This window comes from Lagopus leucura, unplaced genomic scaffold (assembly GCF_019238085.1).
Source record: "Lagopus leucura isolate 7727_CA_CO unplaced genomic scaffold, USGS_WTPT01 Super-Scaffold_100004, whole genome shotgun sequence".
NCBI lineage: Eukaryota > Metazoa > Chordata > Aves > Galliformes > Phasianidae > Lagopus > Lagopus leucura.
In genome coordinates, this window is record NW_024962264.1 from 46,270,917 (window position 1) to 46,289,702 (window position 18,786).

Here is an 18,786-nt window from a genome sequence, read left to right on the forward strand (position 1 = left end):
CTCTCTCTCTCTCTCTCTCTCTCTCTCTCTCTCTCTCTCTCTCTCTCCTCTCCCTAAAAAAAAAAAGTTGAATACTACTTGGGAACAGACATATGATGTCATGATTTTGAGGCCTAATACTTAATTCAATACGGGCATAACTATTTTAATGAAGTTACTTCAGAATTCACATGCTTTCACTTTCAAAGAGCCACGATCAAATATGTCATTGCTTTTCATCTGGAGTACACGAATGTCACAGCTCAGTCATTTTAACAAATTATTTCAACAAATGTTTTGCTATGAAGAGTGCTTTTATTATATGGTTGGTACTTAAGAACATAATCAAGCAGAAAAGACTGCAGAGACGACTGTGAGGAGTTAGTCATGTGGTTTTCAGTTTTGTCGTGTGGATGTTTGTTCTGGTAATACCCATTTGGTATCGAGTATAGAACTGATGTTGTAGAAGACTAAGAACTTAGTGGTTCCACCTTATACTTTGTTGTTTCATTAAACTTCCTAGCTTGCTCTGTCCAGTGATAAAATCTCCACGCTGCAAATGCCGCTTCTGAACCTTGATTTGGATGTGAGAGAAAATGGTGAAGTTAAACCGATTTCTATAGAAATGAATAAGGAAGAGCTGCAGAACCTAATAAATGCACTGGAAGCTGCTAATAAGGTAGCTCTTAATGATGTCATCTTTCCTTCCCTGAATTCTTGTGCATTAAGGTTTTTTTAACTGGAATTGTTCTTGATATATTGCTGAAAAGCCAGAGTAAATAATTCATGGGTAAGATGACTGTAGAATTGCAGAAAGGTTTACATTGAGCAGACCATGTATATCTATTTATGTGCATCTTTGACAGACACCTTTTGAGCAGTTTGTTTTACTCTTGTAGTTTCAACGTGCCATAAATCTGCTTGAAGGTTTGTACAAGAGCTATGGGATGTTGTCATCTCCTTACCTCAAGGAAAAGATAAGGAAAAATTTGCTTTAGAAATGGTACTCCTGGTTATGCTTTGTTAGAAGGGAATTGCACTGTAACTGGAAGTTATTTGACTTATTTTGGTTATGTGGAGCTGAAAAGTGGTTTCTGTGCAGTAAGTGCTAAAGAAAATAACTGGAAGTAGTAATTGTGAGAAGGTGTACAAGAGAGCTGTCAGAGGGATGATATGTTTTCCGGAGAAAAGATGTGTTTATACAGTTACACATATGGTAACAGCCAGCATAAAGCTTTGTTTCCCAGTCTGCTTAAGTTTTTTGTTTCATACAATTTCTATCTTATTTCTTTTCTTCTCTTGAAGGTTGTCTTGCAGCTGAAATGATGGAATTCAGATCACTGATGAGGTCTGCTGGTGATGGTTCCCCCGTTGACTTGAAAAAAGTAATAGAAACATTATCTGCAAAGTCAAAAGCTGTTGATGCTCTGAAGTTCTGAACTGAGAAGGCAGTTATGACTAGTGACCAAATAAACTATTTATCCTTTTATGAAAACAAAATATCTGCTAGGGTGAAAATACCAAAATTGCATTTAGTACTAAAGATTTTTAGAACAGTGAAAAAGTAAAATGTATGATGTGCCATATTTGTTTTGGTTAGATTTTGAGAGTTACTGCACAGGTGCCTAATGAAACTAAGGAGTCTTAATTGCATGTCCATGATGCCCTGATAATAAACATGACAGCATATTTGTAGCATTAATGTATTTATACTTGTAAATAAACTGACTGTATCTGTGAATTTTTGCAATAAATTGTTTCTTGATGTACTACTCGCTAAACTCAGAGCCTTTTGTAGATGCTAGAAAAAAATCAGTCCTACAGCCCTAAGGAGTATTAGAGTGATGGAACAGTTGAGGTTGGTAGGGAACTCTGGAGGTAATCTGGTTCAGCCTTCCTGCTCAACCAGTTGGTTACTGAGTTTTTTAATACCAATTGTTCAAAAATAAATTATTTGGAATAGTTTGGTGTTTTCTGAACAATAAAATGCCAGAAAATGTTGAAAAATCTGCTACATATCTGGCTGATCGCAGTTTTAAAAACACAGATATAAAACAGATATAACTAAATGCTCCTTCAGACGTTGTCTTAATAATACAGAGTTGTAAATGTGTACAAAGCTGCATTTTAAGTTTAGTAGTACGTTATGTCAAATGGATTTGTAATTACACTAGAGGCATGCTGTAGTATCCCATCTTTAGTGTCATCTTTTGTTTGTCCTTCCCTTTACTGCAGCACTGAACAGAAAAGGCTGCAGAATGGTTTTTCAGTTGTTATTGTTTAAAAAGATGAAACAATTTCTGTTATGTTTTGACAGTAATTAAGGTACAGTGAGCTGTTTTGTATGTAAATATTGCGTTTTACTGCAAGGTTGTTGTTCATGTAATCATACGTATGTTTTTGATAGTGAGCAAACTTCAGTAATCTGTGAATGGCTGAAGAGAACAGTTAAGAACTAGGACCTGAAGTATTGCTGTCATAGGTTAGCAGTTGAAGAAACACATGTGCTGACCTTGAATCTCTACAGGGAAGCAAGCCTTCCTGTTTTGGGCGCATAATGGCCTCCAGTCAGTTGAAGGGAAATTGACTAAACAGAATAAAGAAGAGCAATTTCTGCTCTGTGCTTCGCACCCTCTAGCACAAGATTGTTTTGTTCTGTCTCTGTTCAGAGAAATGGGTACTTCTCAAGCAAGAAAGGGCTGTCTCAGTGACATATGTTTGTATTGTCTTGTAGAACAGCACAGATTAGAAGGAACTTTAAAAGGTCACCAGGTCCAATCTTTTGATGGGAAAAAGGAGCCTGGCTGCAGTTGTATAGCAACATGGCCAACCTCTGTTAGCCAGTAGAAAATTTCTGAGGTCTGGAGCAAGCTTTTCTGGTAAAGCATATTGATGTCATTGTGCTTTTATCTGAAAGGAACAGTAACTTCACTAGCAGTTTGAATTATGAATTAATAATGAAATATTAAGGGAAAAAGGGATTTTTCCTTGTCTGCTGTTGGAGAATTCTTTCTTAAGTGCATCAAGTTAGCTTTTTTTTTTTTTTTAACTTCTTTATATTCACTTTAATTATGTTTGGCAGTATTCCTTCTATACATTTGCTCTTTGTACCTACCTCAAGACCTCTACAGAAAGAACAACAGACCAAGTCATGATGTAGAAAAGCAGGCAAATCTCACAAAGAGTCATTCTGTGGACTTTTACAAGGCGCTGTGGTATCACAAGGTGCTGGGACATCTGGAAAGTTTACTAACTGGAGGCTGCTGCATGTCTGCCTGGGTGGCTTTGGTGCTGGGCTGTGGGGGAATGTATTCCTAGCATCAGGTCATACGTGGTTGAATAGGTCTCAACAGCCAGCATGACGTTTCAGAGATGTGAACCATCAGATGGATTAGCTCAGCTCTCAGAGAACTGCAAATTGTAGACGTGTTACCAGTCTAACATCATCAGCGTTCACAGCACTTGCTGTTTCAATCATAATTTAGATGGAATACTGCTGAAGAGAAGTAAGGCTGGTATGAATCTAGAAGATTATTATAACTGTGAAAAAATAGTTTTAAGAGCATAAGAACTGATGAACCCCATTTCCCTCTGGATCTGGGTACAGAATTATGGTCCCATGTGAATTCCCCAATGATTAGTAAGGCTGGGGTTCCCTTTCTTCCAGAGAAGAGCGATGGATTAACAGCTTTGTCCTCTGTTCTGATGAAACTTGTGTGAATGTTGTTCCACACAGGCCCTTACTCTTCTGTTACCTTTAGTGTGAAATTGCCAGTGGAGTGAAATATTACTGGCAGACTCTTGGATAGGTGCACGTACTTACACACATGTAGTGATAGTAGAAGATTGATCTTTGGGAAACCTAGCTAGGAAGGAATTCCAATACAAGTTTCTTTAAATCTAGTAACATTCAAAAATTGCATGAAATAGCTGCATGTATTGTAAGGGAGAGCTTAGCTGAAATCTAATTAACAGCACGTAATCTACTCTGAGCTGGAAGTCTGTTCCTGAGGAGTTTAGAGCTGAAGTGTTTATTACTCACCTTTATTACTTAAAGCCACTCAGAGCTGTATTTCTTTTGCACTCACCAACTTCCAACAGCAGATGGCACAGGCTCCCATATATAGCTGCACTTCTCCAAACCACGTCTCTCATAACCTTTGCTTTTTCCTTACTGACAAGATATTGCTCTAAAGTGAGAAAAGTGAGAAATGTGTTCTGCTTTTTTTTTTTTCTTTTTGCTAAAAACACTTGGGAAAAAAATGGAAAAAAAAAAAAGGAAAATATGCTAGCTGTTCCCAAGCTTTGGTTTAATTCTCTTTTGAGGCTAGAAAGTAGTTTTAGTCTAAATCAAATGTTCCTTGCAATCTTGTGTGTCAAATTCAGTTTCCCCTACCAGAGTCAAGTGGTTAAACGGGCTGGAAGGAATTGTGTTGAAGGCCGAAGATGCTGGCTCTGGGATGAGATGTTGCCAACCTGCAGTAAGGGCCTCTTGTCTGTTTTTGTGTAACACCGTTAGCCATTGCTGCCAAACCTCCTGCTGAGAGCCCCTGGCTGTTTCCTCACTCTGGATGGTGGCTGGCTTTCAGCTCCCAGCACAGTCAGGGCTGGGTGCATACTGTACAAAACCTGTACCAAGGCTGGGGTTCCTGGAGTTCCTACTGGTGCCCTGTGTTGGAGGACTCATGGCATGGTAAATTGGACCCTGCTGTTTTGGAACGTGCCCCACTGAAGGGGTGTTGCATAGTTACAGTTCTTTGTAAATGACCCATCCTCAGCCCTGTTCCTTTCATGGCTTGGTGCTGTGGATTTAATTTATTGTAGCCCGCTGCTATTATCTGTGATCGAACAAACTGGATGACACATAAATTAGAAACTATGCGTATCCAGATGCTAGGAACCTACAAGAAAAAAATGTTTAAGACCTCTAGAGCAGATCTTTGATCTACAGAAGGCTAAGTATCCTTTATTATTTTATCCTTTATTATCTTGTTTCAGTGTTGCATTGGATGTTGGCTTCACCTATGAGCCGAATGATCTCACTGCTGTAGTGGGAAAGAGGGGTTGTGATATCTCTACGCTACTGGAACTGATGTGGCCTTCCTGGGAATATCTTTGGGAAATTAGTGCAAAAACTGTTTTTCACATCTTACAATACCAACATACAGAATGTGTTGCTTTCTTTGAATTTATTTCCAGGTATATCTGTCTTTGAATCTATTATATTTTGGTTGCTACTTCTGTTTTCATGGGCTTTCTTTCTACTCTGCCCTTGACTGTGTCCAATCAGTTGAACTAGTTTGGCATTTCTGAGCTGGAGAGAGGTTAACAGGAACAGGTTAGCATCTGAAAGCTTTTTTCCCTTTTCTCTTTTGGTTTAGATGATATTGAGTGTTACAGTTAGGTGCTATTTCTTAAGTGATTTGCAGACTGCATTTGATGTTGGGTCCCTTTATTACCGATAGCAGCAGATGGATACATATATGCAAAGTTACAGTTTTGACCTTAGGCTGAAGGTACATTAGACCATCAGAAGAGTCTTTGCTGGTGTTTCAGTACCTGTAGCACACAGAGAAATTACTATTGTAATCAGGCAGGTGTGCAGTGATCTCTTAAATGTCACGGCAACTGTTCCCTTAAAGGTTGAGACAATTTCTGTGCTCCATTGAAGATGGGATGAGATTGAGACCTTGGAATCCACAACAAAACTGATAGACTCAAGTAGCCCACTGGATTAGCCATGCCAAATGCCTGTTGGCAGCTTCATGTTTCTTGTAATAAATGCATTGAAGTTATTCCCATTCTTGGGCATTTATCATTCTAGACAGTTTCTGGACTGTTAGAAGGTTTGCTGCAGGTAGGAGATGGCTGACCTACTACTCTTCAGCTGAAGGCAGGCTACTGGGGCTCGGCTCCTTGCCTGGGTTTATGTTTGGCAACATGCAGTGGTGTTGGCCTAATCTGAGCTCTGAGAGTGGGAAGAGCCATGTATCCAGCACCACTAGTATGCCTTGAGGCTTGGCTATGTCTTCTGTTCTTCATCAGAGTCAGGAAATCTGTAGGACCCTGTGTGCAGAACTCTTGCTTGATCTGTTCCCAGATCTCTGCTAGCTCCTGGGAAGATGTGTTGCAATTACTGGACACAGGAAATCTGAGAGCCAAGAAAACAGTCCGCTTTGGGTCTGGGGTATCCTGTAGCAATTGCTTGCAGGAATTAAGACATTTTCTGATTTTAATACAAAATTGCAGATGGCATAGTTGTTCTTATCAATTTCAACTTTGCTACTTTGTGGAAATAACAAAATTCCAGTTAGGTCCAAACCTCTGATTCCATGGCTGGAAACTCAGTGGAGTTTGTCTCCACTTCCCTTTCTTTCCTTTGAAGATCTTGACCTCTCTGAAATATTAGTTGGCTTATATCTCCTTAAGTGATATCTCATACATGAAAACACTTTTAGTAGAACTATTTTGAAATTGTGTGTTGATGCAACAGTTATAATCTTGCAAAAAATTATTTCTTCTGGTTTCTTTACACTTTTAATACTTAAATACTGTGACATGATGACTACTCTGAGTCATTTTACTATCTTGTTTGGAAATATGTTGCCAGGGGATTATAGTATGTGGCTAAATTTTATTCCACTTAAAAAAGACAAAAGCAAATGCTGGAAAGTTGTGAGTGATGCATACTGTAGAAATTAAGGAATTTAGTAGTATTCTAATCGGAATGTGTGAGTATGGGTGCTTTTTCATTTATTTGAGAATTTGCTTTGAAAGCCTAGATCTAGAGGTATTCATTGGATAGGTACCTTACCTTGAAAATCTCACGTTATGTTTATTGCAGTTATTCATAGCGAAACTGAGACGGAAAAGAAACAAGCCTCAATACGTTAGTGTACAGCAACATTATTGCATACATTACTGTACATAATACAGCCAGTAAACAACATTGAAAAGAATAAATGTGACGGGAAAGACCATCCTGGACCACTTGTCTATGGAGTTGACATCAGTCAAGTCCGGTATCTTGACTCTGATCTGGGATGCCCTCCTTCGCAAGTGCCCTTTCTGATGAAGCCTACGCCTGTCCAGTGCACTCCTGCTGTAGGGTGCCCTACCAGAGAGGGCCCTTCTGTGTTGCTGGCCAGCACCGTCAGATGTGTGGGCCCTGGGGAACATGGGGCCTTGGGCAACACGGCGGCTCAAGAACACATCCGAGCTGCTGACATCATTTCTTATGCTGAGTGTGCTAAGCAGCATGTCTCCGTGGGGCTCAACCTGTGCCAAGGAAGGAATATCAGTTAGGATAGGTTCCTCAGCCAGCCCGTGCTGTCTCACAGATGGATGGTGAAAATAAAATGTTTCAATCTCTGTCATTTTTATACAGTTTTAGTGCTGTAGGTTAGTTTCAGAAAGAGTTTTTGCAATGGTAAGTTGTTCATAAGAAGAACATGTAGGTATATGAGCATTATACCAGTTATCGTATAAAGCTTGTGATGAAGATTAATTCTGGAGAATGAATCTGTTGTAGAGATGGAAATCTCTGCTCCCCACAGCATACCATTAATTTGCTCATCTGCAAACAGACTAAAAATCCATTTTACTCAAGGAAATCTTACATGCAGTTGCATTTTTTTATGTTGTTATCAGAAGTTGTTATTTCAATTGTGTTTATTTGTGCTGTTGTTTATTGCATTGTTCTATGCTCTTGAGAAAAGAACTGGAAACTGCAACTGGCATGTATATGGCTGGCACAAGCTGTGTTTCAATATCAATGCTTTTTTTCATGTGCAAGTGACTGAACGTAAATGGTTGCATTACTCCAAAGGGTTTACTTTTTCACTCATCTTTGGATGAAGATCTTTACTACATGTTTATAGTAAAACCTCGTGAAGATTTCTAAGATATTTCAAATTCCCAGATATTTAAACTTCCACTTTAGCTCACAGAAAGGGAATACACAACAGAAAACAGACCTCTTACATGAAACTTTTAAAACTTGGCCTTGACACTTGCATGTTACATTTGCTTTTGTAAGCTGTGGCCTTGTGCCTGCCCCAAATATACCAAAGTCAAAACCAAGACTGAATGCAAATATGTTCATACAAAGGAAAAAAAAAAATAAAAATCACCTGTTGCCAATATGTAGCCAGCGAAACACCTCCATGATATGCCTCACTCTGTTCATGCTCTGGTCTTTACCTTTTTAGCAAGAAGTAGAAGAGCTAGGGATTGGTGTAACCTACAGAAATTTTGAAGTACATTCAAGGAAAACTCCAAGTTGAGCACACAGTCCTCAAGAACTGTGGTGGAAGACAGCTGGAAGGCAGCATGAGATGTGCTACTCTAAGTCCTTGCTCACTGAAAATGAAGAAGTGAAGGAGATGTCTGTAAAGAGCTTTCTAAAAGGAGGAATGAAGCTGCCACAGACATAACATTCACTCATTCAGGTTTAGCAACTGATTCTTTACAACACTGTGAAATGAGCAATCACTGGGAATGTCACAGTTCCCACCACCTTGCATATTCTGGGGTAGGGAGGCCAGCTGGTCCCAGACCCGTGTGGTTGCAGTATTCATTTGAGATATGGGTCAGGTCTATTAAGCAGGAAGATGCTCTAAGCTAGGGTTTCCTATTCTAGAGGAATCCTTTAACCATAAATGACTATAAACGACTCTCAAATTCTGACATTTTCTGTGGAAAAAGCAAAGGTCTCAGATTGCCATGTAAAATTAGATTTTTTTTTAATTCTCAGAAGTTTTTGATGGGTCAACCTTTTCTCCTCAGTTTTACCAAATAGCTACCTGAGCTGTCTTTGATTGCATAATCTAATTTACTTTAGTGCTGTAACAGTGGTGACAGCAGTGCAAGCATCGTTAGGCAGTATTATTACTTCTCTCTTGTGAAGACAGCACATAAGTGTTTACAATTTAAATTGATTCACAGAGATTTTTCTCAAATTAATATGCACTGACAGTTTATTACAAACCAAGAAATGTATGAGTTCCTAAACTAACTGTTATGAATTATTCCATTTTTTTTTTTTAATGGGTTTTATTTAAATCATTTTAGGTGGCATGAGTTGTATATATCATGAAGCAATTCAGACTTTGAATTGCAAGCTTTGCAGTTCGGAGCAAAGAGCCTTACAAATGCCAGGGGCATCAAAAATCACGTAGCTTTTGCCATTTGAAAGTGTGCATAAATGCAACTTCCTGAAATATCTGTAATGTTTAATCTGTACGAATTTAGCATGGACTTCAGGCTAGTGTGCTGGCAGTAGTATTGCAGAGAAGGGCTATGCTAGAGACCCACAGATAATGTTACCAACCTAATCAGATGAGTCCTATTTATCCATAATTACGTTGATTTCCTCTGTGACATCTTCCTTTGACAAACAGACAAGGAGATAGAATCAGTTTTTACATTTTATTCAGAGAAACAGAAAGCTTGTTTAATACATTTTCCCCTTTGTATTAAAATATAAAATGATATGTACTGTAAAACTAGAGTGGCCTTATTTTCACTTTCTTCAGTTTATAGTGCAGAGAACCTCTCTACGTGCAGAACAGCAGGATGATATCAGTTACTGAGTGATCTTTTCTGTGCTAATGTCCAGATCACTTTCCTCTTTTCCTCACGTTTTGGTTAGTGTTTTGATTATCTGGTGAAGGAAGTCAAGCTGGGAGGGTTGCATGTCAGGTGGAAACAGTATCTTCACCTGGCACAAAGACAGGAACCACAGTTACTACCTTTTGTTAGTTATAGGTCCCTGCCTGTATATGCAATACGAGTTAAGAGTAAAAGGGGATAAATATCCCATAGCTGTGCATACTTACAACTGTACTTCTTTTGAGTTCAGAAGAGGCTCTGCCCTGCTCTGGTACAGATCATCGTAATATCACTGAAAAATCTCGAAAGCTGATGGAGAGCAGCTGAGAACTGTCTTCACCTGGATCAGACAAGCTTACTGTGTCCCTCTGGCTCCAACCACGTGCATTCTGCCTGCCAAAAACAGAAGTACTGCTGTTGAACATCAGCATTGCTAAATAAAGCGAGTGCTCGCAAGGCCACATATTGGTGTCTCTCAGTGGAATAACTAAATCCACTAGTATCTGTTCAGATGCCTGTATCTGCATATGTGTATTTCTGTATGTGTGCATATAAATTGTCAAACCTGCAGTATACAGACAGAAAGCAGTCTGTTCGTTCTCAATATCAGAATGGAATTGCACCCTAAAGAGTCAACACTACTGAATTATGGTACAAAATGTCCATACTTCACATTTGATTTCAGAAAAATTCTGGCATACGTTTGACAATTTGCAAATCTACCCCATCCCATTCTTGGTATAATCTCTACCAGCACAACATCTAGACAAATGCCCTTCTTTATGAGCTAGAGCATTTTGTGATTCAAACGAGCTAACCATATACAAAGGAAAAGTGCTCACCTGTGCTGTGACTCTTATCCCAACTCAGGTGCGTGCATTGCCAACACATCACTCTTCATTGTGAACACTTGTGCTTTGTTTCACCCAGGCTGGGTTAGCCTAGGAGCTGTGAAAGAGACTGGTTCCAGTTTGTGGATCTTGTTTTTCTTCTTCCTTGTTTTCCATGGAAACAGATTGACAGTATCTGCACAGAACAATCCACAATGGAAATAATGATCCATATTTCCTCAGCTTGGTGCAGGATAATATTCTGTGGCCTTAGAGACTGCTACAAACCTGAGCTGAATTTTGCAACTGTTGTAATAGAGCATCTTGTGTACTGGACCAGGAGGCAAATGAAGGTAAGGACTTTTAATGAGCTCATGATTTTGCTGGGACTGATAGCATGGTGCTTAGCTGCAGTGGTGTGACTGCAAGAACACAGAAAATCCAGGTAGACACACAATTCCAGGACTAAGAAAACATCAGAATTTCAGAAATGCACTTCTTGGCATAAGTGTAAAATTACAATAAACTGGTAAGAGCGTTTTATGTTGGTCTTATTATTTGCTCTAAGCAGAGAACTCAAATATTTCATCCAAAAGTGATGACCTCAACAACTGCACAGAAGCATATGAGATAGCTTGGATGGGATCCATCCTGATGGAATATGTAGTCAAAAATCAGAGTAGAAAGAATTTTTTTTGGTTCACTACAATTTGTATTTTTCACTGAGTCATACTAGGTCAAATGTAATTAAGGAAAAGTTTATTTCTGAAATTTGGGTGAAACTGGAATAGGTTTACAGAAGTCTGCAAGTGTTCAGTGACATACTGGAAAATTTAAAATTTTCCTGTAAAGAAAATATCAGGTTGTTTTTTTGTTTTTTTTTGTTTGTTTGTTTTCTTTTCTTTTTTAGTTTATATACGTGGAAGAGCAGATGTGATCTGCTTGAATTTAGTCTGAGGAAAAAAATCCTAACATCTATGAGAGCTGTTATAGTCTGGCAGAGTTCTCCTTGAATTCCTGAGAATTCATTGGTGTAGGCTATGTTTGAGACTTATTGAAGAAACAGAATCTATCTTTGCTTTCTACTTTTTGGTGATCTTTTAGTGTATGGAAGGGAATGGTATAACAAATGTTTATTCTGTACCACCTTCCATAGCTGAATCCATCTTTACAGTTGAAGTTGTAAATGTTTGACATTCTTGTACTCCTTTTGTTTTTTCTGTGCTGCAAAGACCTGCATGTTCTGAATAGTCATTTACATATTCTGTAGTTTCTTACTCTGTTTTCAATTGAAGACTGAAACAAACATGCTGCGATGTCCTTTAAAATATTTTTTCTCTAGGCAATTTTAACTGCTTTTGCATGGATGTTACAACTGCATTTCTATCATCATATTCAACAATACTGTCACAGCAAAAGTCAGGTTTGAAATGTTAGCTTGAACATTTTACCTGGACCCTATGTGTTTCCAGTCTGCTCTTCTTGCCTGTCTCTCTGCCTGCTGCCTTTTTTTGACGCTGGGGTCCTTTCCCAAAGAATATATAGTTTACAAAAGCATATTCCAGCAAGGCCAGAAACACAAACACAAAGCATCCCATCAGGTAAACATCAATTGCCTTGACATAGGGAATCTTTGGCAGTGTCTCCCTAAGGTGGGTGCTGATGGTGGTCATGGTCAGCACAGTTGTGATTCCTGCAAAAGAAAGAAGTGGATATTGGTGGGAAAAAATGGTGAAGAAGATACGAGAATAACAGCGTTGCCCACCATGCACTTGTAATGCTGATAGCTTAATTATGTGATCAGATCCTTAACATCTAAGGGAATGCTTTTCCCAGAACTGAAAAGATAGATGTCACTGGTGGGAACTTGCCCTTCCTTACCTTATGTATCTTTCTGATCCTATGTAGCATAAACAAAGAATTCAGATGTCAGTGTTGAAGACACAATGTATTTATGTTGTAGTGCTAGCTGACTTGGATAGCAAAGTCAACCACTATGTGAAGAAATAATTCTTCATTTTCTTATGGCAGTAGCTCTGCTTGGCCCAAAGACTAGATTACATTGTCCTAGGGAAAGGGATTAAGTAACTAACTTAAGAGTGCAAGCATAGAATTGAAAGAAGGTAGTGTGGCTTTATAGTAAAATGATCTTTGGTAAAGAGAAAGTGAAATGCTTGTGTTAATACAACTTTTGCTATTAAAGGAATGCTCTGAATTAAAGCCTTTCACAGCATGACTGTGTTATGCATTTTAGTGTATATATTTTTGTTGTTTTTAGCTGGATGAAATTATTTTTTAGTCTGCTCTAATCACATTTTGTTAATGCATCTAGATAATAGCTCTAGACACAAATGTGATCAGTTGACGGGTGTCAAAATAGAGGCCCAAGAGTGATGGGTCAAAATAGAGGTAGGACAAAATGGTTACCTGGCATTATAATTTGAAAAGTATATTGTAGTGATTTACAAAATAGCTTACCAAGAGCAACTCTGGCTGCAGAGGCATCATAATTGATCCAAAAAGATACCCATGACAGAATTGTGATCAACGTGGAAGGCATATATGTTTGCAGAATGAAGTAACCAATATTTCTCTTAAGCCGGAAGCTAAGTGATAACCGAGGATATGCTCCTGAAAGAATGAAGCCAAATAGTGAGTGATGCCTAAGAAAAGTTAGACATTGCTATCTGGGAGAAGCTTTGTAAACCAGCTGATGCTTACCTGTTGTGAACTCCACTCTCTTTGATACCATCTTATAATCAACGATAGAAAATTGTGGGAGCTCGATGTTACTAACTCCAGTTACTGCAGACTCTCCATTCCAGTAAAATTCAATATCATCAGTAGTGTATCCATCTAGAACAGAGACATAGTTTGGCTATTGATTTTTCTTTTAGGTTTATTACTTAGCTTAAATAGTTGTGTTTGAAGTGGAAGAAGCTGCTCATGGTAAGGAGTTCAGTTTCATGTATGAAATTTCTGCTCTGCAGAAGCCACTGCCTTCTTTGTGCCCACGGCAAACTTCTGAGCATGGAAAAACACAAGAGAGATAACAGGGAAGGAATTTAGATCTAGCCAAAAAGGTCTTTAATCTTAATCTTCAGGCTGGTGAGCCTCATCTCTCTCCCTCAGAAGATCATGGAACAGATCCTCCTGGAAGACATGTTAAGGCACATGAGGGACAAGCAGGTGATCCACGACAGCCAGCATGGCTTCACCAAGGGAAAGCTGAGCCTGACAAATATGGTGGCCTTCTGTGATGGAGTGATGGCATTGGTGGAAAAGGGAAGGCAATCAGTGTTATCTACTTGGACTTCTGTAAGGTCTTTGATGTGTCTCCTGCCACATCCTTATCTCTAAATGGGAGAGAGATAGATTTGAAGGGTGGACTATTCAGTGGATAAGGAATTGGTGAGAATGTCGCAGCAGGAGGGTTGTAGTCAATGGCTCTACATCCAGATGGAGGCTGATGAGTGGTGTCCCCCAGGGGTCTGTCTTGGGACCAGTTCTCTTTAAGTTCTTTATCAGTAACATAGATTATTAGATCAAGTGCACTTTCAGCAAGTTTGTTATGATGGCAAGTTGAGTGGCTCAGCTGATATGGCAGAAGGAAGGGATGCCATCCAGAGGGACCTTGATAAGCTCAAAAGGTGGACCTGTGTGAATTTAATGAGATTTGACAAAGTAAAGTGCAAGGTTTTTGCACTTGGATCAGAGTAAACCCGGATATGTATGCAAACTGAGAGAAGAGCTCCTTGAGAATAGCTCTGCTGAGAAGGACTTAGGAGTCCTGGTGGATGAAAAACTTAACATGAGCCAGCAGTGTGCACTTGCATCCTAGAAAGCCAATGGTATCCTGAGCTGCATTAGAAGAGTGCTGGCCAGCAGAGTGAGTGAGGTGATCATCCTTCCCTACTCTGCCTTCGTGAGACCCTGAATATTGCACCCAGGTCTGGGGCCTCCAACACAGTGAAGTTGTTGAGCTTTTGGAGAGGGTCCAGAGAAGGGCCATGAAGATGATCAAAGGGCTGGAGTATCTTTCCTCTAAAGACAAGCTGAAGGAGCTGGGCTTATTCAGTCTGGAGAAGAGGGGGGGGAAACCTCACTACAGGCTTTAAGAGGAGTTTTAAAAGTAGTATTTAAAAGGAAATTATTAACAGGATTATAAACAGATTATATGCAGGAGATTATAAACAGGCGGGAACTGGTTACATGGACAGATAGTGATAGGACAAGGGGGGATGTTTTTAAACTAAAAGAGGGAAGATTTAAATTAGATGTCAGGGGGAAGTTTTTCACTAAGAAGGTGGTGAGGTGCTGGAACAGGATGCTAAGAGAGGTTGTGGATGTCCCATTCCTGGAGGTGCTTAAGGCCAGGATGGATGGGGCCCTGGGCAACCTGATCTAGCAGTTTTAGACCAGGAAGGATGATTCCAGAAGAAATCAGAAACCTGTATTACACTCTGACTCAGTCTGAGCTGTAGTTACCCCCTTGGAATTCATACAGCATTTTATATTTTAACGAGACCATGCCATCACTGATCTGCAGTTAACATACAGTATTTCCTATCTATTTAAAAACGAGTACATTTCATCTCTGTTCTTTTAACAGTGATGACTATTTTTCATTTAATTAAAAATTAATCTGCCTTTCTGCCATTGTTAGCATTTTGAAATATGTTTCAATCAAGCTCAGTAGTGGCTGAATTTTAAAATCTCCCAGTTGATGACGTTCAGAACAGATTTCTACTGAAGGAGAGAAAAACATCTCATCTAATTTTAGACTTTTCCTTCAGGTGTGAGTTGTAATCAGGTTTAAGTCATATAACACAGGTTAAATGGAGGAGTTTGAACTCAAAGTTTTAGAAAATGTGACAGTGGCACAAACTATAGCACCAGAAGCCTCTGCAGAGTTAGGAACTTGACCACATGCGTACTGGTGATGTCTCTTCTAGCTAGAGAAATCAGACTGGAGATGACTTTTCCTATGGTAATTCCTCATCTCCGGAAGGTTGACCACATGCAAACCAGATCTGTAGCTACCCTGGGGACAGTTGGAGGAGACAAACCTTGCTGCTGGGAAGGATGGACCACTGAGTGAACAGCAATTTCTGATGCAAACACACTACAGTGGATTGAACAAGGTTCAATCTTAATTGTGAGGTGTTCCATAGCTTGCTGATGAAATTATTTGCCAATACATGTAATACAGATTACTGCTGTTTACTTAAACTTTCAGTGCTACCCATTGCTTATGATAATTGATCTGCAGTAACCCATATCAGGTCCTCACTGCTGGTTGGCTTTTTGGGTGCTGTCTGCCAGAAACCTAGATTCTTCTCATTGACAGTGTTCAGGACAGCTGCTAGGTGTGGGGTTTCAGTGACAAGGCCCACACACCACGAGGCCAGGACAAGCCTGGTGTTGGATGTGATGCCAAGTCTGCTTAAAAATGCCAGGGAACTCTTAACTTCATTTTCATGCAAATCTTTATATTAAGAATGTCTCTTGAATATTTCCCAAGACCCTGTGCAATAGAGGAAATGGCAAGCTATCATCTCCTGCTGAAAGAATATTGACTATCTGTCACCTTGGTACCACACAGACATTCTGTATGTGAGCTAACAGGCATAGTTACTATTTCATCTTTAGGAGCCAGTGCTAGGAAGAAGGGTGCAGGACCAACCCAAAATTTCATGGGTACTTGCCTCAGAGAGCCAGGGCAAGATTTAGATGTGAGAATCAAAGGATCAGCTTCAGGGCATGGAGGAAGGTGATGAACTTGATTCTTCTACCTTGTACTATCCCCCTTTCCACACTGCTCCCTCCAATTTCTCCCCCATTCTGCCTCTTGTCAGGTCTCAGCATGCACTGGCTGACGGTAGAGCAGCCTCCAGTGCTCAGAAAGCTATGGCTTTGTTCCTTTCCCTGAAGGGCGAATACTATTTACTTGTTAAGGCCAAACCAGTACCAAATAAACACTAGAAATATCAGAGGGCAGATCTCAACAGTGAAAAACAGACCTGCCTTGCTACTTAAGGACTGCACCATGTTGCCAGTGCAGTGGGTAGTGTTGCTGGTCTTCTGCAAAAACAGTTTACCAGAGGTTGTAACAGAGGCACATGTGCTTCTCATTTCCCTTGGATAGGCAACTTCAGTGCCTCTGGCTAAATTGCTGCTGCTGCTGTGGTAGAGTTACAAAGCTGTAAACTCTGTGGACCAGTACCAGAAGCCTTGCATGGAAGATTTTAGCTGCTCAGAGACCAACCCTGATGGCAGGCCATGCCTTTCAACTTTACAATCTTCCAAACACTCCAAAAATGAATCTGGAATGCTTCTAACATGCTGATTTGTCCATTGAATTTCCTCCAGTTAGAGCTTGGGAAATTAGGAGGAAGAGTCAGTAATAATTTTCATTCAGGGGCATTCATTTCATTCATGGTTGCATTTAGAGGAGTAATTCTATGATAAAGAATCCAGCAGGAGCTCTTCCTGCCAGTTTTATCTCTGATGCCCTACGATTTTTAATGCCTTTTACTATGTGCATTGCACTTTTCTCCAGGCGTGTGAGAATCATTGCTCTCCTGTCTTATTCTGGCTCACGGATGCGAGGCTTGAAGGCTGCAGGTACAGGTATAAAATAATCTCACAAATGCGGAGCGCGAAATGAATCCCACTGAACTGCCCTACCGGCACAGGTTGATCTCATTCAGTGCAGTGCATTCCCCCAGAGCGGGGCCGCCGAGGCTCCCCAATGACCACTAGAGGGAGCCCGCTCACCGCGGAGCGCTGCCTCTGACCGCGCTTCCTCCGCAGCTCCCCCCGGCCCTCCCGCCTTGGTCTCCTCGTTAATCACAGATGATGACGGCTTTTTGTTTGTTTGTTTGTCTTTTTTTTTTTTCTTTCTATTATTAAAAAATGTTTCTGTGAAAATTATTTGTTTAAGCCTTTGTTTGCTTGCTAGATTCTTCAAAACCACTAAAATGCCAGCTATGCTGGGGTTTGGTTTAAATAACATCTGGAGAGACAGGATAGGAACCTTTGAATACTTAAAAGAGGGGGACTATAAGAAAGAAGGGAACAGACTCTTTGGCAGGGTCTGTTGCGGTAGAACAAACAGTTTGGTTTCAAACTCAAAGAATGGAGATTTTTGTTGGATATAAGGGGGAAGTTTTTTACAGTAAGGGCAGTAAGGCACTGGAACAGGTTGCCTAGAGAGGAGGTGTGTGCTCCATCCTGCAAGACATTCAAGGTCAGGCTGGATGAAGCTCTGAGCAACTTCACATAGCTGTAGGTGTCCCTGTTCACTACAGGGGAGTTGGACTGGATGGCCTTTAAGGGTCTCTTTCAACTCAGAAGATTTTATGATTCTATGAAAATATGTTCTATTGCTCAACTCCAGATATTAAACTTCTGCTTCCTAGAAAATAATGTCTAGGAATGGTAATGCAGTCCTTCGTGTGTCAATGCTTCATTTTGTTTGCTTCTTGACCAGCAGCTGAGAGCTTGACTGAAAACACTTAAGCAGAAGTACCACAAGTCTAGAAAGTAACTGGATTCAAGCATGGCAATAAGTAGATTATATATAAATCTTGCTGATTGCAGAAAAGAAGTTTTAGAAATGTTGCTGACACTGTGATAAAGCAGAGGTTAATGGTGTATTACTTGTTAATGTCACCAGGCTGTTCTATTTTCTACTCCAGCTCTTACCTCTCAAATACCTCTGGGATAAATAAAGATTTATATTACATTAACTTCACAAATAAAATCATAGTTGTACTCATATCACCAAATTCCCCAGTGCTGTACAAATGGAGACACTTTTTCTGTCTGATTCTCCAGGGAATGTAGCTCTGAAACAGCAGGCAACAGGATCTCTTCCTTAGGGATCTGACTCTAATAGCTCATTTCCAAAGAATATTCTAGGCTGTGAGACCTAAGCCTTCAGTCTTCTGTAAGGGAGAACCCACCCTTCTACCACTACTGAATCATTTCTTTTCTAACAACTTGGTCGTGGTTGCTGAATGCATTTTTAGAGTATGATATTTCTTGTTTCATATTATTAGTATTCCTATGACTGTGTTAAAGAAGATAAAGCATTTTTTTTCTGCACACTGTGCAGAAAATCCAAACAATGGTAAATTGATAGTTTTAACCTAAACCCAGCATGGAATTGCAGCACCATGTATCTGAAGATCACCTTTGGAAAGCAGTATTACCAGTTAATATCTGGGCGGTAGAATTGCTTGAAATGGCTTCCTGTTGCTGTATTAGAGTGGATGTTTATAGCTGATTTTTTTTTTTTTCTGTGAGATTCACTGAGGAATAAAAGCTGATCTGAGGGAAGGCAGCCTTCTACTTTCTA

The 18,786-nt window shown here is 39.9% G+C and overlaps 2 protein-coding genes across 2 annotated transcripts in view; one reads left to right on the plus strand and one right to left on the minus strand.

Annotated features, from left to right (window-relative positions):
- The window catches only part of COMMD8 (COMM domain containing 8), a 3,841-nt gene extending 2,090 nt beyond the window's left edge, over positions 1 to 1,751 (plus strand). The window contains exons 4-5 of the mRNA XM_042870968.1: positions 503 to 658; positions 1,285 to 1,751. Coding sequence (XP_042726902.1) covers positions 503 to 658; positions 1,285 to 1,305 — 177 coding nt within the window. The 3' untranslated portion in view covers positions 1,306 to 1,751. The remainder of the gene's footprint in view (positions 1 to 502; positions 659 to 1,284) is intronic.
- Positions 1,752 to 6,897: 5,146 nt separating this feature from the next.
- Positions 6,898 to 18,786, minus strand: part of GABRB1 (gamma-aminobutyric acid type A receptor subunit beta1) — a 95,371-nt gene continuing 83,482 nt past the window's right edge. Inside the window, exons 7-10 of the mRNA XM_042871107.1 lie at positions 13,143 to 13,277; positions 12,900 to 13,052; positions 11,873 to 12,114; positions 6,898 to 7,257 (exon numbers count right to left, since the gene is read on the minus strand). Of these exons, the coding sequence (XP_042727041.1) occupies positions 6,898 to 7,257; positions 11,873 to 12,114; positions 12,900 to 13,052; positions 13,143 to 13,277 (890 nt within the window). The remainder of the gene's footprint in view (positions 7,258 to 11,872; positions 12,115 to 12,899; positions 13,053 to 13,142; positions 13,278 to 18,786) is intronic.